Below are 25,774 nucleotides of genomic sequence, written 5' to 3'. Positions count from 1 at the left end.
CTGTTGGGCGAATAATCCATTTTATGTCAAAATACAGAACAGAGACCTGCAGATTGATGTAGCACAAGAAGCACAGAACACGATGCAAACTTCTAAACCTTTCCAATCCAGCACTGGGGAGCTTGCTTTTAAATTGGCACCCAGGTGGTATCTGGCACATAAAATGTCACTTACTAACAAGCAATTCATGAAGTATTAGCAGGGAAGATGCGGCAAAACAGGCATGCGTATTTGCCCTTGGTGACGGTGTTATTATAAGAGATGGGAAATACTGTGAATAAAAATCTCACATTCATTAAAATAATGTGCTCTTTGGGGGAATGCTTTCCCGCTCCAAATGTAATTGACTCAGTTAACTAGAAACTAAGCCTGTGAGCCGGATTCAGCTGAGTCCCGAAGCCCCAAACAAATTGGGCTGAATTGGGGGGATCTGGGCCAGGTTGAGATAGTCCTGGATTGCCATGGGTTGGGTAGCCCAGAGTGATCTGGGGCTGCTAGAGGGCAGGACATAGGAAGAAGCCAGACCCTTCAAGTGCCCCTATTTCCAGGGGCAGTCCCAGTTTTACAGAAGCCGCCCTGGTTTCTGATTTGATCCCGGAATGTCTCATTTTTCCTTGTTGTTGTTGTTTAGTTGTTTAGTCGTGTCTGACTCTTCGTGACCCCATGGACCAGAGCACGCCAGGGACTCCTGTCTTCCACTGCCTCTTGCAGTTTGGTCAAACTCATGTTGGTAGCTTCGAGAACACTGTCCAACCATCTCGTCCTCTGTCGTCCCCTTCTCCTTGTGCCCTCCATCTTTCCCAACATCAGGGAAAGTATTGGAGGCTCAGCTTCAGGATCTGTCCTTCCAGTGAGCACTCAGGGCTGATTTCCTTCAGAATGGATAGGTTTCATCTTCTTGCAGTCCATGGGACTCTCAAGAGTCTCCTCCAGCACCATAATTCAAAAGCATCAATTCTTTGGTGATCAGCCTTCTTTATGGTCCAGCTCTCACTTCCATACATCACTACTGGAAAAACCATAGCTTTAACTATACGAGTCTTTGTTGGCAAGGTGTCTCATTTTTCCTTAGGACACCCCTATTTTCAGTGCAGAAATGTTGGAGGGTATGGAGTTATGCAACCTCCAAGCCAAGGAGATAAATAACTATACAGTAGTACGTTGGTTCCCGAATGGCTTAGCTGTTGAACAAATCGGCTCCTGAATGCTGCAAACCCGGAAGTAAGTGTTCCCGTTTGTGAACGTTATTCGGAAGCCGAACGTCCGATGGCAGCTTCGGCAGCTTCCAATTGAGTGCAGCCAATCTGAAGCTGCGCCTTGGTTTTTGAACGGTTCCAAGAATTGAATGGACTCCCGGAACGGATTAAGCTCAAGAACCAAGGTACCATGGCACAACCTTTAGAAGACATCTGAAGATAGGGAAGTTTTTTTAAATGTTTAATGGTTTACTGTGTTTTATATATGTGAGAAACTGCCCAGAGTGGCTGGGGCAACCCAATCAGAGGGTGGGCTACAAACAATAAAATGATGGTGACGATGATGATGGAATAGGACGTCCCTATTTTCATTGGAGAAATGTTGGAAGGTATGAGAAGCAGGCATGGATGGGAAGGAGAAATTGCAAAAAGGAAGGGAGTTACCAGGCAGCTACATGTTTGTGGGAGAAGGTGGTGGGGATGCGTTTCCCACCTGATCTCTCCTTCTTCCTGCCCCCAAAGCAGCACCACACATGACTGAATTTTTTGCTTACCAGCTGGTAAGCTGCAGGATTTGATCCTGTGCTGTGCCAAGATGCTGTTCCTTTGTTGCCAGTTTCTCTGTGAATTGATGGGGGGGGTGGAGAATCCAGGGTAGGTACCCAGAACTGGATACATTATCCCAGGTGTGGTTTGACCAAGGCGGGTTACATACGCTTCAGGTTACAGACCCTGCTAACCCAGAAATAGTGCTTCAGGTTAAGAACTTTGCTTCAGGGTGAGAACCGAAATCGTGCTCCAGCGGCACGGCAGCAGCAGGAGGCCCCATTAGCTAAAGTGGTGCTTCAGGTTAAGAACAGTTTCAGGTTAAGTACAGACCTCCGGAACAAATTAAGTACAGTGGTACCTCGGGTTAAGTACTTAATTCGTTCCAGAGGTCCGTTCTCAACCTGAAACTGTTCTTAACCTGAAGCACCACTTTAGCTAATGGGGCCTCCCGCTGCCACCGCACGATTTCTGTTCTCATCCTGAAGCAAAGTTCTTAACCCGAGGTACTATTTCCAGAGTCTGTAACATGAAGCGTATGTAACCCGAGTTACCACTGTACTTCCCTTGATCTGGATACTATACTTCTGTTGACGCAGCCTAGAATAGCAGTTGCGCTCTCTTTTTGCTGCTGCTGCTCTCTTGCATTTTGCAAACTCAGTATGCGTTCCATGCCTTGAGTTACTTGGAGGATCTGGGCTGCCCTGAGTTCAAGGAACGCAGCTTTAATTACTGTAAGTGCCTTTCATTCTTTTTTCCCGTCGTCACGGGCAAGCCGTTCTGGGCATTAGTTACGTTTATGGTGCAACGTAGAAGCCGAGAGGAGATATAAATCTCGCTCAGAGGGAATTGAACGGGGAGAGTCTGACTAAGGCCTTTTCCACATGTACTTTGGCAGACCATTTAGCAGAAGCAAGCTGTGATTAATCGTGCCCGTTTTCCTCCAAACAACACAGAAAAAAGGTGGCGTTTTCTTTTTTCTTTTGCAAGTGTGGAAGAGAAACTATGCCAGATGAATATGCAAAAGCCTTCCCTCCTGATAGCTACCATGCATGCGATGGCAGAGAAAACCGTTCTCTCTGCCTTCCACGAATCTGCCCCACATTGAGCAGTTCAAGCAGAAGGCAGGAAGAGCATGCATTAGTTCGAAAGTGGAATTTTAAGGCTTTCCAACACTGAAATTAGTCACTCTCTACCCTCGCTACATTACAGTGGTACCTCAGATTACAGACTCCGCTTACCTCAGGTTAAGAACTTTGCTTCAGGATGAGAACAGAAATCATGCAGCAGCAGCGGGAGGCCCCATTAGCTAAAGTGGCTCTTCAGGTTAAGAACAGATTCAGGTTAAGAACAGACCTCCAGAACGAATTAAGTTCTTGTTCTTTTTAAATAACTTTTTTATTGAAAATTAAAACATATTATCCAGAAACATATCATCCTTATTCCCCCCCATGTTTCCTCCCCCCCTCCCTCCCCCCACAGAACCCACCCCCCACCCCCCAACTTCCCTCAGTTCCAGTCTTTGATTTCTCTAAAAATGCTGTTTTCTGCATGTTACACAGTTGTATGGATCCTCAAACTATTTAGCTGATTATTATCAATAAAAAGTTTGTGAATGTTTATTCAAATACTTTGTAAAGGGTTCCCATTCATCTTTAAAGTCACAGTTATCCTTGTCCCGTAGCTTGTATGTCAGTTTTGCCAGTTCTGCATAGTCCATCAATTTTTCTTGTCATGATTCTTTAGTTGGGGTTTCTTCAGTCTTCCATCCTTGTGCTATTAAAACTCTTGTGGCCGTTGTCGCATACATGAAGATGTTTTTCAGCTTTTTTGGCAGATCTTTCCCTACAATCCCTAATAAAAATGCTTCAGGTTTTTTAACAAATGTTAAATGGAACATTTTCTTCAATTCGTTGTATATCATTTCCCAAAATTTTTAATTACCTTACAATCCCACCACATGTGATAAAATTTCCCCTTCTTTTCCTTACACTTCCAACATATATATTTGAACTGGTTTTGTACATTTTCCCTAACTGCACTGGTGTTGTGTACCATCTGTACATCATCTTCATGTAATTCTACTTCAATAGGGAACAAATTAAGTTCTTAACCCGAGGTACCACTGTATATGCATGGTTTTTTCTTGGGAAAGGCCCTTAATAATGTTGATCCTCTCCCGCCCCCCCCCCAGTCTAATTCAGTGACATTTTCTCCCCTTATTGGCTGCATCTTCTTGCCCCTGCTGGTTTAGGGCTTATTTTTCTTTCCTAAAAAATATGATCCCAAGCAAGCAGGGATGCTGAAGTGAATGTGATGTCATCACAATGCTATGTAGCCAGATTTGGCCCCAATGACACTGAGGCCCATCTGCACTAGACATTTAAAGCACTCCTACACCACTTTAAGCAGTCATGGTGTCTCCCAAACAAATCCTAGAATTGTAGATTGGGGCAGAGGGCAGGCAGCTGTCAGGATGCTGTCAGTAGCTCCCGGCTGGTTGCCCAGGAAAGTATAAAGACAAGGAAAGGTGGGAGAGAGAATTGGGGCCATTAATTGCGAAGCTGGGGGAGGGGCCCAGATGCCAAATTGGCTACAGGGATAACAACTTGGAGATGTGCTGCTGGTCCTCTCATCTCTCTTCTTGAAAAACTGGATTTGAGTGCGAGGCTTAACTATATTTTGTTTCATTTGTTTTATGGGGTAACATTGAGCGAGTTTTCTGTACCTAAAGTGGCAAGTGGTTTGGCAACAAGCCCTGCAGAAATGAGCATAAGAAGTAAATAATTCACAATGAGTCCCACAGAGCTAAGTCTTCTTTAATGACGGCTAACTGATGTGCCATTAAGATTCCTTCGTCAACATTTTATATCCCCAAGAATGCTGTATCTTCCTCGTTAAATGACTGCTGGTCTAATATCTACGGCACCAGAGTTAGCTGTGAGGCAGTTTAAGTGGAACCTATGTCTTCCAGTAAAGAATCTGTGACTTTTCCTGTAAAGCAGGGATAGGGAGCCTGTTGCTACCCAGATGTTGTTGGATCACGAGTTCCATCATCCCTGACTGTTGACCATGGCAGTTAGGGCTGATGAGAGTTCACATCCATTAATGTCTGGAGATCCTTATGAGGAATGGTTGAAGGAGCTGGGTATGTTTAGCCTGGGAAAGAGGAAACTGAGAGGAGACAGGATAGCCATCTTCAAATATCTAAAAGGTTGTCACACGGAAATTGCAGCAAGCTTGTTTTTTCCTGCTCTGGAGGGTAGGACCCAAACCGGTAGCTTCAAGTTACAAGAAAGGAGATTCCGACTAAACATCAGGAAGAGCTTTCTGACAGTAAGAGCTGTTTGACAGTGGGACGGTCTCCCTTGGGAGGTTGTGGAGGTTCCTTGGGAGGTTCATTGGAGGTTATTAAGCAGAGGTTAGATGGCCATCTGTCATGGATGCTTTAGCTGAGATTCCTGCATTGCAGGACTCATTTAGTCCATTGCATTGGACTAAATGAGCCTGGGGAACCCTTCCAACTCTGTGATTTTATGATTCCTCAAGATCTTCACCCTGATCTAATTCATATTGTCTGCACTAGCCTTTCTCAGCCTGGGTTCCTTCAGATGCTTAGAACTACAATTCAGTCAACCAGTGGTCATGGATGATGGGAGTAGGAATCCAACATCTGGATGGCGTCAGGTTGGGTTGTGGTGTTTGTGTCAGTCATGAAAACTGAGTACTCAAAGGGAGTATGTTGCCATAAATCATTATTTATTTATACATACATACATACATACATACATACATACTTCGTCCATCTGGCTGGGTTTCCCCAGCCACTCTGGGCGGCTTCCAACAAAAGATTAAAAATACATTAAAACGTAGAACTGTATAGTTGGAAGGGTCAACTAGTCCAACCCCATGCAATGCAGGAATCACAACTATTGTTCAGATGTGGGTGCCAAATGATAGGAAGCCAAACAATTGGTCCACCTAGCAGTCTTGCTTGGGCTGGGGTAGCCAACATGGTGCCCTCCAATGCCTATCAGCCCAAGCTAACATGGCCAAAGATCAGGGATGATGGGAGCTAGAGTTCATCAACATTTGGAGGGCACTATTTTGGCTGCCCGCTGGTCTACAATAATGCCAAGCAGCTCTTCACCCTTTGAGACAGGAGCCTTTTACAGCCCTACCTGCAACTAGGTATGGACAGATCAACCTGTTCCTAGCCCATGGCTATCTCAGATCTGTTCATTCCTAAATCTGTCCCATCCTTTCTCTTCATTAATCTTCAGCTTGAAAAACACACACAAACAACTCAAAAATCCCCGGAGAACTTTGAATGAGGAAAACATATTGCTGTGCTTGAAATCAGGACCAAATGCAACCTTGTATCTGCTGGACCTGACCAACTTCGTAATAAACGACAAGGCAGTTAATCACCAGCTCAGCAAGCATTTTGGGGGGGACAGCCTGCAATAACATCAAGTAATATATGCTGGTGTCCTTGCTGTGTTCCTTCTCCTGCTACGGGAGTTTAGAACTCACTTTGCTGCACAAAACAGCTTCGTTCCATCTTTCTTTCTTGTTGTTGTTTAGTCGTTTAGTCATGTCCGACTCTTCGTGACCCCATGGACCAGAGCACGCCAGGCACTTCTGTCTTCCACTGCCTCCCGCAGTTTGGTCAAACTCATGCTGGAACCTTTGAGAACACTGTCCAACCATCTCGTCCTCTGTCGTCCCCTTCTCCTTGTGCCCTCCATCTTTCCCAGCATCAGGGTCTTTTCCAGGGAGTCTTCTCTTCTCATGAGGTGGCCAAAGTACTGGAGCCTCAGCTTCAGGATCTGTCCTTCCAGTGAGCACTCAGGGCTGATTTCCTTCAGAATGGATAGGTTTCATCTTCTTGCAGTCCATGGGACTCTCAAGAGTCTCCTCCAGCACCATAATTCAAAAGCATCAATTCTTCGGCGATCAGCCTTCTTTATGGTCCAGCTCTCACTTCCATACATCACTACTGGGAAAACCATAGCTTGTACTATACGGACCTTTGTTGACAAGGTGATGTCTCTCACTTCCATACATCACTACTGGGAAAACCATAGCTTGTACTATACGGACCTTTGTTGGCAAGGTGATGTCTCTGCTTTTTAAGATGCTGTCTAGCTTTGTCATTGCTGTCATTGCTTTCTTTCTTAGCTTGTGATGGATTTGGTCATGTTTAGGGCATCCTTTTTTCACATGGGTGTCCTTCCAGATGTCTTCAACTGCAACTCCCTTCAGCTTCAGCTAGCATGGCCAATGGCCAGGGATGATGGGAGTTGTAGTCCAAAATGTCTGGAGAGCTGCAGGTTGGGAAAAGCTAGTCTAGGGTTTGGAAAAAATGTTAAGGTTGGCTTCCTAGAAGAAACGTACTCTACTGCTGTCCTTCAGAGATATGTGGATCAGGGATAAGGAACGCATGGCCCTCCAGATGCTGTTGGACTACAACTCACATCATCCGTAACCATTGGCCAGGCTGGCTGGGCTGATGGGAGCTGGATACAATTTTAATCTCAAATGACATTCAGAAGGAAAGGGAACAGCAACTGGACAGAAACTTCATAGCACAGACAATTTCTGTGGGTCTCCTCAACTGATTTACTTTTGGACCTTGTCCTATAGCAAAGCAGCTTGTAAAATTCTGAATGCTGAGGGATGGGAGATAACAAGTGCCACAAAGTCTCCTTGTTGCATTTGCATCTGCTACAGCAGACTAAACATGACTACCCGTCTGGAGTTTGCCACCTTGCAATAACAGCTGACAGTAGACCAATCCCTATCCTCTACCCACAACTATTTGCATTGTTTGTCATGCCTGACAGCAAATGAGTAGGGTTCAATACTTTGGAAAGGTCATTTGAAAAAGGAACCTGTTCTAAGTCTTGTTAATCCTGTCCAAAAAGGAACTAGTTCCACTTCCACTTTGTCCTTTCCCAAAATGAACCAGATTAGTTAAAATTCATTTCGATGAACTTTTTAGTTCATTAAAAGGTCATGTGTCATCCCCTGTACCCAGCATTTGAATTTTACAAATTTATTGCTAAAGGGTAGGATCCAAAAGTAAATAAGGGAACCACGTTCTTCCTATATTTTTACAGTGGTACCTCTGGTTACGTACTTAATTCGTTCTGGAGGTCCATTCTTAACCTGAAAGTGTTCTTAACATGAAGCACCACTTTAGCTAATGGGGCCTCCCGCTGCCGCCACGCCACTGGAGCACGATTTCTGTTCTCATCCTGAAGCAAAGTTATTAACCCAAGGTACTATTTCTGGGTTAGCGGAGTCTGTAACCTGAAGCGTATGTGACCAGAAGGGTATGTAACCCGAGGTACCACTGTACTTCAAAAGCTGTTCCAGTTGGAAGAGAATTTCTTCCAGGGAAGATACAAGATATAACTCACACTCCTTCTTTCTGATTGCCTAGCAACAGTGATTAAATTACTAAGCAACTTTAGCAACAGCAGCGCTTCCATATCTGCCTAATAAACTGTAGAATATAGCCTCCACATTTTGTTTGCTAACTTTCTTTATAGGTGTGTCGTTGACTTTTTCTAAATATAAAAAATGAAAATGAAAGCTAAGCGTCCTCCTGCTTTGGAAACAGGGAATGAAGATGAACTAGAAATAACTCAAAGTTCTGCTCCAAATGAACTTAATTCACCTTTAGTTCACCCAGGAATTATGGGAACTACTTTCAGGTGTAGTTTGGCAATTTTGTAACCAGATCAGTGAACTGATGTGGCTTGGAGAGGGGCCATAGCACATGCTTTGTTGGCAGAAAATCCCAGATTCAATCCCTCGTGCATTGATGCAAAACAATCTTAGCTGGCAGAGTTGGGGAAAGTGCCTCCCCTGGGACCTTAGAGAGCCACTACCGTCCAGAACAGACAATACCGGCAGAGCGTAAGACATTTCTTTTATTGTTAACTTACAAAATTCAGGTCTGGGTTACCTTTGTGCAAAGTGATGTTTTCAGGGTTCGGGGGTTTTTTTTAGGTCACAGTATGCCTAGAATACGATAGTGCAGTCGAACCAGTCTACCTTTCTCCAAAAGTAGTTGAAAGATGGCAAGTTCAGAAGAGGGCTTTGAACTGCTTACTCAGATGTTCCTTGAACACAAGATCATACAATGCTACCATACCATCCCTCGGGACCCTACTGCTTTGGCAAGGATGTTCTTCTGACATACGTACAAGGTTCTAACAGCCAGGCAGATGTTTTGATCCTGCTTTGCTTAAAAGACGCCAGAACGTTATTGAAATCAAATAGCTCTGTGACTTCTGCATAAATAAACCTGTCTAGACGCTTGGATGATATCTGGTGAAGCTAACCATGAAGCTAATGCCCACCCCATTTTTTTGCAGGAAAAGGTGGCAGGAGATCTATGTACAGTACATTCCATAACTGTGTTTTTATGCAGACCCATCTCCTTCTTTAAAGGGACGCGGGTGGGGCTGTGGGTTAAACCACAGAGTCTAGGACTTGCCGATCAGAAGGTTGGTGGTTCGAATCCCTGCCACAGGGTGAGCTCCCGTTGCTGGGTCCCAGCTCCTGCCAACCTAGCAGTTTGAAAGCACGTCAAAGTGCAAGTAGATAAATAGGTACCACTCCGGTGGGAAGGTAAACGTCGTTTCCATGTGCTGCTCTGGTTCACCAGAAGCGGCTTAGTCATGCTGGCCACAGGTCCTGGAAGCTGCACGCCGGCTCCCTCGGCCAATAAAGCAAGATGAGCGCCGCAACCCCAGAGTCGGCCACAACTGGACCTAATGGTTAGGGGTCCCTTTACCTTTACCTTTATCTCCTTCTTTTGTCATGTCCCCTTTTTAATTTCGATCATGTTATTTCCTTAAATATAGGGAGTCCTGTTTTAGGGATGAGGAACCTGTGGCTCTCCATGTGCATTTGGATTCCCAACTCCCATTACTCTGTACCAGCATGGTCACCGGTCAGGGATGGTGAGATCAACATCTGGAGGGTTACAGGTTCCTCATACCTGGGCTAGATGGCTAACAGGTGTGGTCCCAAAGTATGTTTTGAAGGCACCTTGCCTAAACTAAGTAAGTTTGGGTCTGGGAAGTGCCTTCTATAGAGCACCGTAGGCTCAATGATCAAAGGAATGCAGGACATGAATAAAGGCTTACAAAAGTTGCTAGCAGAATCATACCAGTGTAAGTTATTGGTGAAGATGCTTATCTGGGTTAAAGAAACTTCTCTGTTGATCACCTGGAACCAATTTCCCCCCACCATGGGTGAGTAGGCAAGTGGCTGTTTACAAGCTTGGTTTCTTATAATCAATTTTCTGTTATTTAACTACACACACACACACACACACACACACACACACACACACACACAGACACACAGAGTTTCTAGACAGATGTAGAAAACAGGAGGCACTTATGAATAAGTAAGCTTTTAGTAAGCTTTGTTATTCTGGATTTCTAAAGAAAAACATTCAACTACTGAGCAAGTACATCTTGAAACAGCACACCGTGCAAGGAAGGACATTTTAGCAGGTTTCGTTATGCCGCGGTTATGAGCAAGAAGAGCACTTAACCAACGGGAGAATAATTTTAACTACCATAAATAAATAAATGTTAAAGCAGTACACCATGTAAGCCATCCATTAGCAGCGCACTCAGCAAGACAGACATTGACTTTCTGCCATGTTGTTATCTAAAAAATCATTAGTGGGATTATTTTATTCCCAATTCCCTGTGTTCCTCCCCTCCTCCCCCCACCAAAAAGCTATTAAATCCTTTCAAAAAGATCCATCTAGAATGTTCCTATAAAATGTATTATATCAGCAGTAGCTGCAAAGCCCACAAACAAATTTAAAGAACCCAAACGAATGCAGATTGATTTAGATTCATGAACCCTGGTATTCTGTTGCTGGGAATGAAAAGCAAAGTACTCTACCACCCGTATCATGTTAGCTAGTTCAATGCTGAAGGCTGGATGTGCCAGGGATAACCTCAGGCACCTTCAAACAGGGCTTGGAAGCACCCTGCACTGCTGGGGGTTGGACTAAATGATAATAATAATATAATAATAATTTATTATTTACACCCCGCCCATCCAGCTGGGTTTCCCCACAGGCATCTAGTTGACTACTGTAAGAACAAGATGCTGGACTAGTTGGGCCACTGACTTGGTCCAGCATCTCTTCTGAAGTTCTTATTTTCGTGTGCAAGGAAAAAGGAGCTGGGAATAGGTGTGGCTTGCAGTTGAGTGTCGTTGCATAGCCTAGATTTTGCCCTAGGCTTCCAGATACATTTCCCCATAGCTCTAAAAACCCCACGAGACAGAATGTTCTTTGAATCCAGTTTCTTCCCTTGCGTGACCCAGGGGAGGAGAAGCCTGTTGTGGCGTCCCTTCCTTCAGGATGTTGTAGGTTTTAACACCAAAACCAAAAGCCGTGGCACGGCGGTGCTTTTTCTTGCCTCGGTTTCCCTTGTGTACAAATGAGGACCCATCATTTCCCTTTTGGCAGACGCCTAATTAAAAGGAGGGTGGGGATATAACAGATGCCTTCTCTGCAGTTTGCCACTCCGCACAACTTTGGAACAGTGGCTATTTTTAATGTAGCAGTTGGTGAATTAAATGAGGTGAAACCTATTCCGGTTTCTGCAAGAAGCTCCCATAAATATTTATTTTCAGGGCTGTGTGCATTCTATGTATCTTTAGAATAGCTGTGGATGTGTCAGGTCCAATATTTGCCAGCATCTCTGGATTAATGCAAATGTTTTCTTAACCCTCGGCCTCGGCCCAGTATACCTGAAGGAGCGTCTCCACTCCCATTGTTCAACCTGGACACTGAGGTCCAGCTCCGAAGGCCTTCTGGCGGTTCCCTCACTGCAAGAAGTGAAGTTACAGGGAACCAGGCAGAGGGCCTTCTCAGTAGTGGCTCCTGCCCTGTGGAACGCCCTTCGATCAGATGTCAAAGAAATAAACAGCTATCTGATGTTTAGAAGACATCTGAAGGCAGCCCTGTATAGGGAAGTTTTTAAATGACTGGTGTTTTAATGTATTTTTAATCTCCTGTTGGGAGCCACCCAGAGTGGCTGGGGAAACCCAGCCAGATACGATACAGTATGATAATCTTTATTGCCATTGTCTCATAAAGAACAACAAAACTTAAAAAATCTACATCAGACATTCAAAAACCAACAAGCCTGCTATCCCTGCTATCCCAGCCTGGTTAGCCCCCTAAAAACTCTGATACCCCATGATTAAATACAATATACTCCCATAAAGACTAGCTTACACTGGACGAGTATTAATAATAATAATATTGATAATGATAATGTTGAAGTCACAACTGTACCGCTCCGCCCTGCAGAGGTGTTGTAAAAGTGCCTCTGCTCCCCCTTCCAAAGTGCCTAAAATCAGGGTGCAAAGGGGAGACCCCCCCTCCTGAACCCAGGTTCTCACCTTCAACCCTTTATTTCTTCCTCTTCTTCTGATGGATCCTGCCAGTCCAAACCAAACCCGATTCCAACAGCTCTGTGGGGCTTTGACACCAGGCATGTTTTAACTGAACTTTCCCTGCTGCTTTCCCAGGTAAAGGTGATGTGTTTGGGGACATCTTCTGGAAGGAGACCACTCTGGCCCACGCATGCGCCAACGTGCGGGCCCTGACCTACTGCGATTTGCACATTATCAAGCGGGAAGCCTTGCTGAAAGTCCTGGACTTTTATACAGCTTTTGCAAACTCCTTCTCCAGGAATCTCACGCTCACCTGCAACCTGAGGAAACGGGTAAGATATCGTCGTTTTGATTTTGATGGTTAGCCATTCATTTATGGATCACATGTGTCTCAAGGAAATTTGCAAACCTGTGGTAAGACAGCTAAGAATACTATTGAAAACACTTATGCAACACACAGTCAAGATAGGTTTAACAGCAATGCAAAATGAACACTTAAGGCACATGTATTTTCACCTAGCAGGAGAAAATGTGTTGGGGCCGGAATGTCTTCAATTGTTTCTGGAAACCACAAATCATGGGTGTGTCTGTGAGTCAAGAGTGGATTTCATGCTCTTTATTCAGCTCATAGTGGTGAGGAGGAACGAAAGTCCCCTCAAAGTATCTGCTTTATATACATTATTTACACAATGGGCTGCACGTGATTGGCTAATTCCGAAATTCTCCTGTAGGCCAATCAGGTTGTGGATTCACTTCCATCTGGAGCCGGATTAGGTGGCTCCTGCAGACCAATCATACTGCTGCATTGTTGTAGGACGAATCAGACTGCTGCATTCTGAATCCTATTGTTCTAGGACCAATCAGACTGCTGCATTTTGGATCCTATTCAACTCAGTACATAACACTCTCCTAACTCAACTCAAGCTATTCCATAAAACAGAGGCAGTCCCAATGAATGCCCTTCTCTGGGTTACTCTGGAGCAGATTTCTGATATTTCAAGAATTTTTAATAAAATGTGTCCTGAGAGCATGATGCAGAATGGTCCTCTGAGTTGTAATTTGGTGAAGGCACTAAGATTAGAATGTCTAAAACACCCCAGATGCTACCCTGCCCAGGATAGAATATCTAGATCTTTAGTAGCTTCTATTGTTTTTAGAGCTCATGATGATTAACAACTGCAGAATAAGTTATCTAAAATAAATAAGCAGTTGCCTCCTTGACAATAGTCAAGGAGCAAATGTAGACCAACTTGGAAGACAGTTGGGTTTTTGTTTTGCTTTGTTTTTCGCTTGTTTGTTTTTAAAGATTTTATTTGCTTTTTTATTTAATCATGTCATCAGTGCATACTGTGTTACAGTCAAGTACAAGGTAATAAGGGGGGGGGGGACTTTAAAGACAGTTAAGATTCCAGGCAGAGTCCCAACACAACCAGGAAGCCTTGCAGAGGTGCTTCTTTCCTTGGGAGATCCTGAGAATAATACGACTGGGTGGGGCCAGTCCAGAACCTGAGAACACATTACTGCCCAGGCATGTGCTCTCAACCACAGTCCTTGGAGCGCATTGCATGGTGGTAGCTCTGCAGATGGCTTCCTATAGGAAAGATGCACATGGCCGGGTGCTTTGGGGGCAGGAAGATCAAAGGTCACAAATGAGTTTGAAACAGCCCTTCGGTTTTTGGGCTGTGTGCCACTAGCTTATCTGGGGATCATGAAACCCAAATCTTTATACCTACAGGACCGCCTCTCTTGGTATGCCCCACGGAGGACATTAAGGTCCACAAATGAGAACATTTTGGAGGTCCCAGGTCACCAGGTGGATAGATTGGTCTCAACTAGGGTCAGGGCCTTTTCAGTACTGGCCCCGACTTGGAGGAATGCTCTGTCACAAGAGACTAGGGCCCTGCGGGACTTGACATCTTTCTGCAGGGCCTGTAAGACAGAGCTGTTCCACCTGGCCTTTGGTTTGGACTCAGTCTGACCCTTATGTTTCCCTCCCCTTATGGTTTTGATCTATGGGCTACGTTTAAAATGAGGCTGCATTTTAAATTGCATTTTAACCTGTATTTTAAATTGTTTTTGGGTGTCCCCCCCCCCCGATTTACTGTAATTTTACTGGTGTTAGCTGCCCTGAGCCCGGCTCTGGCCGGGGAGGGTGGGGTATAAATATATTATTATTATTATTATTATTATTATTATTATTATTATTATTATTGCTACTACTATACAGGGTGAGTCCTTTAAAATAGGCCCTGTGGATACAGAGTACACATGTTCCACAGGGTCTCTTCTAAAAGACTCACCCTGTATAAGGAAATGTGTATCTTTACACCCGTGAATAGGCTCAGAGCTGCCTTAAGAACAGAGAGTGTGTCAAAAAACAGTGCCTTCCTGTTTATTTTGCAGTCAAGCCGCAGATCTCCCTGTCAATTAGCCTCCGTGGAAATAATACAATATCTACACATGAATTAGCTATTAACGATATGCCTTTGGGACTGGGTTCGGAGATGCCTTCATTTTTATGCAGCTGGAGGGGGGGAGCGAATGTTATTTTTTTTATGTGGGTGTTCCTAAAACCATATTAATGAAGGTCATATAAATGTTATCTGCATGAAGAAATCTCATAATTGTGATGAATAGATTTATGGAGCATTAACTCTGGCGCTTTTATGGCTGGAATGAATTTTTCTTTTCTCTGTAGCTCTACTTTTTTATCGTGAGATGAAGAAGTTTGTAGCAGGCAAAACAAAACAAAACAAAACAAAAATACCCTCCAAATATTATAGTACGCTGCAATGCAATCCCCATATTAATACACAGATGGTATCAGTGGTACCTGTGAATTAACGTCTGCAGAGCACTAGGTGTAATTCCAAAAAGGTGGAAGATATTGGCAAAACCTGTTGCTGTTTCGCAGCTTTCTGACTAGTTGCAGGGCCTTAGCCAGATCTAGCAGAGTAAAAGCAGAGTCTACGGAAGCAATTGGCGACTTGGCAGCAGACAGGATAGACGAAGCAGAAACCAGGAACTTGTAGTTAGGTGTTTATTATATACAGTGGACTATTTACAGGAACAGAACAGAACACGGATCTTTAACTTGCTCTCTCATACACAGCTCACAACTCCTGAACTCAAACTCGTACACTGACACATTCCAGTTAGTGGGCCATTAATCATTATTGCCATGAGAGAGCTTGACCAATCATGGAGCTGTCTCCATGCCTCTGCATCACCAGGCAGACTTACTCCTTCACATTGCCTTGGGTGTGGGCCAAACCCTTATTGACTCTGTGTGTGTAGCTGCACGTATACAGATTCCCAACAGAAGAACCATACCACCCGTTAAGTATAGGGTCACTTCCTCTAGATCACTGGACTTCAGCTTGTGGGCTGGGACTGTACCACCAGTAGTGTTGTAATGGTTAGAGTATTGGACTGTGACTTGAGAGACCAGGGTTCGAATATCCACTCAGCCAACCCAATCTGACAGGGTTGTCGTGAGGCTGAAATGGGGGCGTGGAGAATCATGAGCTCTTGGGAGGAAAAGGTTGGATATAAATGTCAGAAATAAACAAATGGCCTGATCCAAAGTGGGTTGCAGCAGTAGCACCATGGGAAAAGATTCAGAAAGTGGTCCCCAAACGCGTGCTTGGGTGAGAAGAGTGGATTCTGGGTCAGAAAAAGTCAGGTGACGACTTCTCCAGATGTCATTGGACTACAGCTCCCATCAATCCCAACCGCCACGGCCAATGGCGAGGAGCGATGGAAGTTGAATAGGCCGCCTTCATTCTAATGTCTCAAGCAAAAGGTTGCATTTTTGCATTTTACCTCACCCCGCCTCCTTGAAATACAGCCTTGCAGCCTGAACGTGTGTGCCACATTTAATTCCAATATTTTGATCTTCAGTGTAGTGGTCGGACTGGAAACCAACAAACCAAGAAGTTTACAAGCAGGGCTCCGGGAAAACCAAAGGCCTCAGTTAGGCCAACAAGCAACCACTAATAGCTTTGCAGTCAGCTTCATTGGATTGCCATGAGTTCCAATGTTATGAGAGACGGGGGGGGGGGGACTTTTCTCTATCTACTCTCTCCATCCCATGCACGAGTCTATGGACCTTGATCATGCCTAGGTAAAGGTAAAGGTTGTTGTTGTTGTTGTTTAGTCATTTTGTTGTGTCCAACTCTTCGTGACCCCCTGGACCAGAGCACACCAGGCACTCCTGTCTTCCACTGCCTCCCGCAGTTTGGTCAAACTCATGCTGGTAGCTTCGAGAACACTATCCAGCCATCTCGTCCTCTGTCGCCCCCTTCTCCTTGTGCCCTCCATCTTTCCCAACATCAGGGTCTTTTCCAGGGAGTCTTCTCTTCTCATGAGGTGGCCAAAGTACTGCAGCCTCAGCTTCAGGATCTGTCCTTCCAGTGAGCACTCAGGGCTGATTTCCTTCAGAATGGATCGGTTTGATCTTCTTGCAGTCCATGGGGCTCTCAAGAGTCTCCTCCAGCACCATAATTCAAAAGCATCAATTCTTCGGCAATCAGCCTTCTTTATGGTCCAGCTCTCACTTCCATACATCACTACTGGTTAAAGGTACCCATGAGCATTAGGTCCAGTCGCGGACGACTCTGGGGTTGCGTGCTCATCTCGCTCTATAGGCCGAGGGAGCCTACTCTTTAGCTAAAAAGTCCCAAATGTTGCAACCTTTCTTAATGGAGCAGTCTCTTGATCACTTTGCCTGCCCTTTCCCAACTCTGCAGTATCCTTTTTGAGGTGAGGCAGCCAGAACCACACACAGTAAAGTGGTACCTCTGGTTGCGAACGGGATCCGTTCCACAGCCCCATTCACAACCTGAAAGGAACGCAACCCACATCTGCGCACACGCGGGTTACGATTCGCTGCTTCTGCACATGCGCATGATGTCATTTTGTGCGTCTGTGCATGCGCAAGTGGCGAAACCCGGAAGTAACCCTTTCTGGTACTTCTGGGTCGCAGTAGGATGTAACCTGAAAGTACATAACCTGAACCAAACGTAACAAGAGGTATGACTGTATTCTAAATATGGTTGCACCCTAGATTTGCATAACAGCATTAGGATATCAGCAGTTTTATTTTTTATTCCTGCATTGCAGGAGGTTGGACTAGATGACCCTTGGGTCCCTCCCAACTCTAAGATTCCATGATTTTCAGTTCCATCCCTAACGATCCCTTTCCTAACGATCCCTAGCATGGGACCTGCTCAGACAATATGGAGATTAGTGTATACCTATGGTCTGCCTTCATATAACCATCTGCTTCCTGAGCTTAGACCTGGGCCCTTAGAGAGATGGAAAATCAGGGGTGACGAGAGACATCATATGGCTTTTACAATTTTTATCTGAGGGCTAAGGTTCCTCCGTTCTTCCACAAGCTCATTTTGGCTGCGTATGTCGCTACGCAGCACCATTAGCTTGTTTTTGGAACTAGCACACCTCACCACCTGCATTCTAGTAGTCGTGTCTCTGCAACATCAAATTAGCTCCCGTATGATTTCTCTTGTGATTCTTTTGCAGCTTGTTCCACAAGGCAAGAGCACATAATGACAAAATAAATTACACACTGCATTTTTTATTTTTTAGTTCAAACGATGGCAAAGAGGCTCTGCCGAACAGCAGCGATAGAAACGCTGGCTGGTTTCTCAGCTCTGGTTTGACTGTGCCCATCTTGAGGGGAAAGATTCAGTGACATGTTCTAGACCTGCCTGGCTTTGAACCCTTTCCAGGGACCCAATTTGCTACTGTCAATACTTTTTGTTCTCAAACAGTTAGAGATAAGGACTGGAAACATGTGCAGTGCTACTACTACTACTACTATTCTTCTTCTTCTTCTTCTTCTTCTTCTTCTTCTTATTATTATTATTATTATTATTATTATTATTATTATTGAATGTTTTTAATGTTTGATGTTCTATTGTGCTTTTAATTCTGTTGAAAGCCACCCAGAGTGGCTGGGGCAACCCAGCCAGACGGGCAGGATATAAATATTATTAGCCACCCATCTGACTGGGTTGCCCCAGCCACTCTGGGCAGCTCTCAACAGAATATTAAAAACACAATAAAACATCAGCCATTTAAAACTTCCCTATCAGAGGTAGCATTATTATCAATTTACGATGGACTGGAAGGTTCACAGGCTATGAAAGACTTGCTCACATATTTATTGACAGCTGCACAAGTTATTATATTTAGGAAGTGGAAGGGGCAAGCAGAATATAAAATGGTATAAAGAGGTGTGGAATATTGCTATTAATTATAAATAAACATGTCCCATTAAGGTAAGACAGGAAATATGCAGGAGAAATGATTTTGAGGAGATATGGAAGGTGTTTGTAGAATTTGTACAGTTAAAACAGAAAGGGGTCAAAGCATCGCAAGAGGTGTTGAAATTTCTGGAGGTTGGATAGTTACAATGGAATGGTATTGGTGATGGGGTGCACATTTTTATTCTTATTCATTTGTTACTATTACTTTGTCAAAATAAAATAACAAAAAATTAACAACAACAACAACTTCCCTAAACAGGGCTGCCTTCAGATGTCTTCTGAAAGTCAGATAGTTGTTTATTTCCTTGACATCTGGTGGGAGGGCGTTGCACAGGGTGGGCACCACCACCGAGAAGGCCCTCTGCCTGGTTCCTTGTAACTTCACTTCTCACGATGAGGGAACCACCAGAAGGTCCTCGGAGCTGGACCTCAGTGTCCGGGATGAACAATGGGGGTGGAGAGGCTCCTTCGGGTATACAGGGCCAATGCTGCTTAGGTGGGACATGTTCTGTCTCCCCATGGCTTGAGGCTCAGGAGAGGCTAACTGCACCAGAAGCACTTACTGGCAGGGAAGAGTTACATCCAGGTTGGTTAGGACCCTGGACAGCACCCAGTGAAAGGTAAGGGAAAATGTTGCTTCAGCAGAGCAATGAGGCCTTGTTAAAGCTGGTTGGTCTAGTCCTTCTGTTGGCTCTGACCACCTGAAAAGCATCCTGTGTTCTTAAAGGGCTGTTGCCTGATTCTGAAGCTGTAGGTGTTTATGGCGTGATAGTGAGGACTCCAGAAAAAATAGTGAGGACCCGGAAAAATGGTCTGTGGACAAACGTCGGCTCCTTTGGCCAGTAAAGTGAGATGAGCGCCGCAACCCCAGAATCGTGCGACGGGACTTAACTGTCAGGGGTCCTTTACCTTTTTATTTTATAGGAGGATTCAGTCACATAATGGCAAATTCATGTTGTGCAGTTGTAGTTGGTAGGGGGGGTCTTGTGCAACAAACCCGGGGGGGGGTTGTGATAAGGAAAGAGACAGGAAAATGCACTGGGACTTGGTTTTACACAATATCACCTAACCTTGCAAACCGACCAGAATTAATGCCTTACATTAATGTCCTTGCGAAGGCCCCTGAGTCATACTGTTTGAATCAGTTGCCATGTGAAGTTGCCTTAGCCCATTATAGCACACATGTATGTCCTATAACCTCCTGGCAATCTAGCAGTTCGAAAGCACGTCAAAGTGCAAGTAGATAAGTAGGTACCGCGTCGGCGGGAAGGTAAACGGTGTTTCCATGCACTGCTCTGGTTCGCCAGAAGCGGCTTAGTCATGCTGGCCACATGACCTGGAAGCTGTACGCCGGCTCCCTCAGCCAATAAAGCAAGATGAGCGCTGCAACCCCAGAGTCGTCCGTGACTGGACTTAATGGTGAGGGGTCCGTTTACCTTTACCTTTAAGTTATTGAACTTTGGGGGGGGGAGCCGAAGTTGTTGACTTCTTTTAGGAGAGGGAAATCACTCACCTAAAACAACGATATGGCCTTGGTCCTGTATACCTGAAGGAGCGTCTCCACCCCCACCGTTCAGCCCGGACGCTGAGATCCAGCGCCGAGGGCCTTCTGGCAGTTCCCTCATTGCGAGAAGTGAGGTTACAGGGAACCAGACAGAGGGCCTTCTCAGTAGTGGCGCCCGCCCTGTGGAACGCCCTCCCTTCAGATGTGAAGGAAATAAGCAGCTATCCTATCTTTAAAAGACATCTAAAGGCAGCCCTGTTTAGGGAAGTTTTTAATATTTAACGCTGTACTGTTTTTAACACTTGATTGGGAGCCGTCCAGAGTGGCTGGGGAAACTCAGCCAGATGGGCGGGGTATAAATAATAAAATATTATTATTATTATTATTATTATTATTATTATTATTATTATTATTATTATTAAGATGCAGTGCTGACGACTACTTTCGTTTTCCATACCATTTGACGCTACAGACTAACACAGTGGCAGAGGAAGGGGATGGGGAATTTCCTTGCATTGCTTTTCACTTCCGCCAATATAGGGGGTCTCGTGATCGACCATGATTGACACCGATCTTCCAAGGATAGACCTGTCGATTGGGGTCAACCGGTTGGACATAGAATAATAGAAACATAGAAACATAGAGCTGGAAGAGACCACAAGGGCCATCGAGTCCAACCCCCTGCCAAGCAGGAAACACCATCAGAGCACTCCTGACATATGGTTGTCAAGCCTCTGCTTAAAGACCTCCAAAGAAGGAGACTCCACCACACTCCTTGGCAGCAAATTCCACTGTCAAACAGCTCTTACTGTCAGGAAGTTCTTCCTAATGTTTAGGTGGAATCTTCTTTCTTGTAGCTTGGATCCATTGCTCCGTGTCCGCTTCTCTGGAGCAGCAGAAAACAACCTTTCTCCCTCCTCTATGTGACATCCTTTTATATATTTGAACATGGCTATCATATCACCCCTTAACCTCTCCAGGCTAAACATGCCCATCTCCCTTAGCCGTTCCTCATAAGGCATCGTTTCCAGGCCTTTGACCATTTTGGTTGCCCTCCTCTGGACACGTTCCAGTTTCTCAGTGTCCTTCTTGAACTGTGGTGCCCAGAACTGGACACAGTACTCCAGGTGAGGTCTGACCAGAGCAGAATACAGTGGCACTATTACTTCCCTTGATCTAGATGCTATACTCCTATTGATGCAGCCCAGAATTACATTGGCTTTTTTAGCTGCCGTGTCACACTGTTGGCTCATGTCAAGTTTGTGGTCAACCAAGACTCCTAGATCCTTTTCACATGTACTGCTCTCAAGCCAGGTGTTACCCATCTTGTATTTGTGCCTCTCATTTTTTTTGCCGAAGTGCAATACTTTACATCCCTGTTGTACTACAATTCCCACCAACCCCAGCTAGCATGGACAATGGCCAGGGCCCCTGAGTGTTGCAGTTCAGCCATTCTTGGAGGGGAGCATGTTGACTGCCCATGTTCCAGAGAATGTATTTTGCTGGCAACTGAGCTACTGCAGGCGCAGTTCTGCTTGATTATGGAGAAGCTATATTTGACAAGAATCAATGTTGTTTCATTTTTGCTCACCTCTCAGCAGCCCTTGAAGGATTTTTTTTTAATGTTCTAAAATGTCATTGTTTTCAGCGCACAGTGCTTGGGGGGATGTCTTTATTTGAGTCTCAGTTATTGCCAAGTCCCTTCTCTGCCATCCAGTTTGCTCCTGGTGATTAACCTTTGCAAAGCATGTGTGGGTCTTCGTTAACTACTGGAAAAAAAGAAAGCATCATGATTGTGATTGTTAATTATTTACATAGAGCCGCCCAGGGGCACAGCACTGCCAATAAAAGAGATCCTTTGTAAGAGCAACAAAGTGAGTTGCATCTGCGAGCCGTAGTATTTAAAGCTGCAGGCTTGAAGGGCTTAACTGGCAAATTATTTATTTACTTGCAGTTTTCTTCCCCTGCTGTTTTAGCTGCTGTCCCCAAAGGCAGCTCACAATAACCAATAATGAGACAGTCCCTGCTGTGGGGTTTGCATTCCAAAAGACATGACAAGAAAGGAAAAGGGGTTGGGAGGGAGAAGGAAAAAAGCAAACTTGGACCCTAGTTCTTCGTTACAAAGTTCAGGTAAGTGTTCTTTCTAACAAGGTTGGGTGCAGAAAGCTCTCTGCAGTTGCTTTGTGTCACGGTTGTCTCTTCCAAGTCGTATGCTAGAGCTGTAACTCTGTGGGGATGTGCATAAAACTAGGATAGGATATACCGTATTTTTCTGTGTATAAGACGACCCCTATTTTTTCAGCCCAAAATTAAGAAATAAATAATCACAACATTCTGTGTATAAGACGATTCCCAATTTTAAACTTAAAAAATTTGGGGGGAAATATAGTCTCATACACAGAAAAAATGCAGTTATTTCTTACATATTATCTTTCCCTACTCACGTTTGCGAGTTCAGCAGAGTACATCACTTTGTCGGCAAAAATAAGGAAGCTGTTGATATGTCTCCTTTAGAACAATAAAAACGCGAAACAGACTTATAAGTAAAGGCAGATTCACACGCTCAGTGTCACAGTAGCAGTCTTGAGGCAGGCTTAAAATGTAGTTACAGAAATATATGATAGTTTAGATTAGGATTAGGGTTGGCCCATTGCCGGATTGAAGGTCTGAAGCTCAACATCAAAAAAACGAAGATCATGGCCACTGGGCCCATCACCTCCTGGCAAATAGAAGCGGGGGGAAATGGAGGCAGTGAGAGATTTTACTTTCTTGGGCTCCATGATCACTGCAGATGGTGACAGCAGTCACGAAATTAAAAGATGCCTGCTCCTTGGGAGAAAGGCGATGGCAAACCTAGACAGCGTCTTAAAAAGCAGAGACATCACCTTGCCAACAAAGGTCCGTATAGTTAAAGCCATGGTTTTCCCAGTAGTGATGTATGGAAGTGAGAGCTGGACCATCAAGAAGGCTGATCGCCGAAGAATTGATGCTTTTGAATTATGGTGCTGGAGGAGACTCTTGAGAGTCCCATGGACTGCAAGAAGATGAAACGCATCCATTCTTAAGGAAATTAGCCCTGAGTGCTCACTGGAAGGACAGATCCTGAAGTTGAGGCTCCAATACTTTGGCCACCTCATGAGAAGAGAAGACTCCCTGGAAAAGACCCTGATGTTGGGAAAGATTGAGGGCACAAGGAGAAGGGGACGACAGAGGACGAGATGGTTGGACAGTGTTCTAGAAGCTACAAACATGAATCTGACCAAACTGCGGGAGACAGTGGAAGACAGAAGTGCCTGGCGTGCTCTGGTCCATGGGGTCACGAAGAGTCAGACACGACTAAATGACTAAACAACAACAATTGCCGGATTTATGTATAAACTAAACAAGCTATAGCTTAGGGCTCCACTCTCTTGGGGCCCCCAAAAAAATTTAAAGGGAAAAAAACCTGGATGTATATTTCCAAAACATAAGATGAAAAACAAATAAAATAAAACCTACATACAGCAACAGTGTTTTGTGTTGTGTAGGCTCCTATGATGTAAATAATGGGCTCTGCCTGCTAGCCTGCTCCCTAAAATATGACTGGTTTGCTCATTTCTATATACAGTGGTACCTTGGTTCTCAAACTTAATCCATTCTGGAAGTCTGTTCCAAAACCAAAGCGTTCCAAAACCAAGGTGTACTTTCCCATAGAAAGTAATGCAAAATGGATTAATCCGTTCCAGGCTTTTAAAAACAACCCCTAAAACAGCAATTTAATTTCACTATCAATATACTTCTTCTTCATTGTATTTCAGTTCAACAATTACTTTGATAAAATAACATATTTTGTTATGTGCCAATGGCTTTAGATACATCTTAGGTCCATAAATTACCATACAGCATATATTTCACACAAAAAACAGCAGCAATTTGTTGTTGACAAAGGACAGCTGGACGTATAAAGGGCCCCATTACCTTCAGTTGCTTAGGGCCTCATCAAACCTAAATCCGGCCCTGGGTTGGCCACTGCGAGAACAGGATTTTGGATGAGATGGGCCCTTGGTCTGTTCCAGCTCTTCTTGTATTCTTTTGTTATTATTCCAGCTAACTCTGGCTCACAAGCTCTCAGGTCTCTTGAACTCTCTGACAAGCATTTATATTTCCAAGGCAACTTATAATTCCATCATTTTGTAACAATAGCAAAGTAATTGAGGGGCTTGCAATTAGCATAATTATCAAGTCTGATGCACTCAGGTCTGATTACAGCTGTGAGGGGGCCTTGGGCAAGGTGCCTCTCCCCCCCAAAAAGAGCACTGGCAGATAGCGAAAAATTCAATGTAGTTTTACTTTTGCATGTTTTGAAACAATATAGACACTGAAACGCAGTCTTGAAAAGCCACAATTCTGCAAATTTTGCAGTGCAGTTTTCTAACAAAGTAATGTGTACCACAAGGCATATACAGTGGTACCTCCGGTTACATACCCTTCAGGTTCATACGTTTTAGGTTACAGACTCCACTAACCCAGAAATATTGCTACAGGTTAAGAACTTTGCTTCAGGATGAGAACAGAAATCGTGCTCTGGCGGCGCAGCAGCAGCAGGAGGCCCCATTAGCTAAAGTGGTGCTTCAGGTTAAGAACAGTTTCAGGTTAAGTACGGACCTCCGGAACAAATTAAGTACTTAACCCGAGGTACCACTGTACTAGGATAAAGTGTGCATATCTATGCGTCGATTAGTGAAGATAAGATACCAGGGAGCTTTGTTTTGCAAAAACATGTACAGTGGTACCTCGGGTTACATATGCTTCAGGTTACATACGCTTCAGGTTACAGACTCCACTAACCCAGAAATAGTACCTCGGGTTAAGAACTTTGCTTCAGGATGAGAACAGAAATCGCGTGGTGGCGGCGTGGCGGCAGCAAGAGGCCCCATTGGCGAAAGTGGTACCTCAGGTTTAGAACAGTTTCAGGTTAAGAACGGACCTCCAGAATGAATTAAATTCTTAACCCGAGGTACCACTGTATGTTAGGGGGAAACTGCACACACAAAAATGTGCATGTGAGGAGAAATGTGTGCCAAAATGCTGACAAATTTTCAAGGGGCTTAAAAAAATAAACCACCAGCAGATGTGAAATGTGAAAAACTGAAGACTTTGGAGATGGGCAACAGAGAGAAACTGAAATCGGCATATTCAGTCATCTCTAGTGTCTCACAGCATCCTAGAGGAAGAATTTAAACGACTGGTGCCAACTTATGTAAAGCTTAACCCACAAAAATCAGTGAAATAGAGTTCTTGGTTTGCTAAAAGGTTTCCGTTTGATTAGATTTTATGTTTATAGACTCCTCGTGCCGATGCCATTAGGGCAAAGTGATAAATCAAAGATAAACGGCCCACTAGCCTGCAGTCTTGTCTTCGGGAAGCTGAATTCTCGCTCGTCTATGGAAGATGCTGGACATCAAGGTATGATCGGAGGGCGTGTGATGCCACAACCTGGCTGAAGCTACACCAGCAGGTCTGGAACACAGGGTGCTGCTTTCTACTGAGTGAGGCCACTGGTCCATCCACCTCCGTATTGTCTACACTGAACGACACCAATTCTCTAGGGTTTCAGAAAGAGATTCCCAGTTCTGTTCAGAGATACCGGGGACTGAACGCGGGACCTTCTGCATGTATGCAAACTCCCTCCTAGTGCTGTTCAGAAAAGGGTCAGTTATTGCAAGTGGCTTTTTAAAGAAAGCTCTCACCAGAAACACACACACACACACACACACACACACACACACACACATACACAC

The 25,774-nt window shown here is 44.5% G+C and overlaps 1 protein-coding gene across 1 annotated transcript in view; it reads left to right on the top strand.

Moving 5' to 3' along the window:
- Positions 1-25,774, top strand: part of KCNH5 (potassium voltage-gated channel subfamily H member 5) — a 177,549-nt gene that overhangs the window by 133,854 nt on the left and 17,921 nt on the right. Inside the window, exon 10 of the mRNA XM_053404510.1 lies at positions 12,333-12,529. Coding sequence (XP_053260485.1) covers positions 12,333-12,529 — 197 coding nt within the window. The remainder of the gene's footprint in view (positions 1-12,332; positions 12,530-25,774) is intronic.

This window comes from Podarcis raffonei, chromosome 1 (assembly GCF_027172205.1).
Source record: "Podarcis raffonei isolate rPodRaf1 chromosome 1, rPodRaf1.pri, whole genome shotgun sequence".
NCBI lineage: Eukaryota > Metazoa > Chordata > Lepidosauria > Squamata > Lacertidae > Podarcis > Podarcis raffonei.
This window is presented reverse-complemented; position numbering and strand designations above follow the sequence as displayed.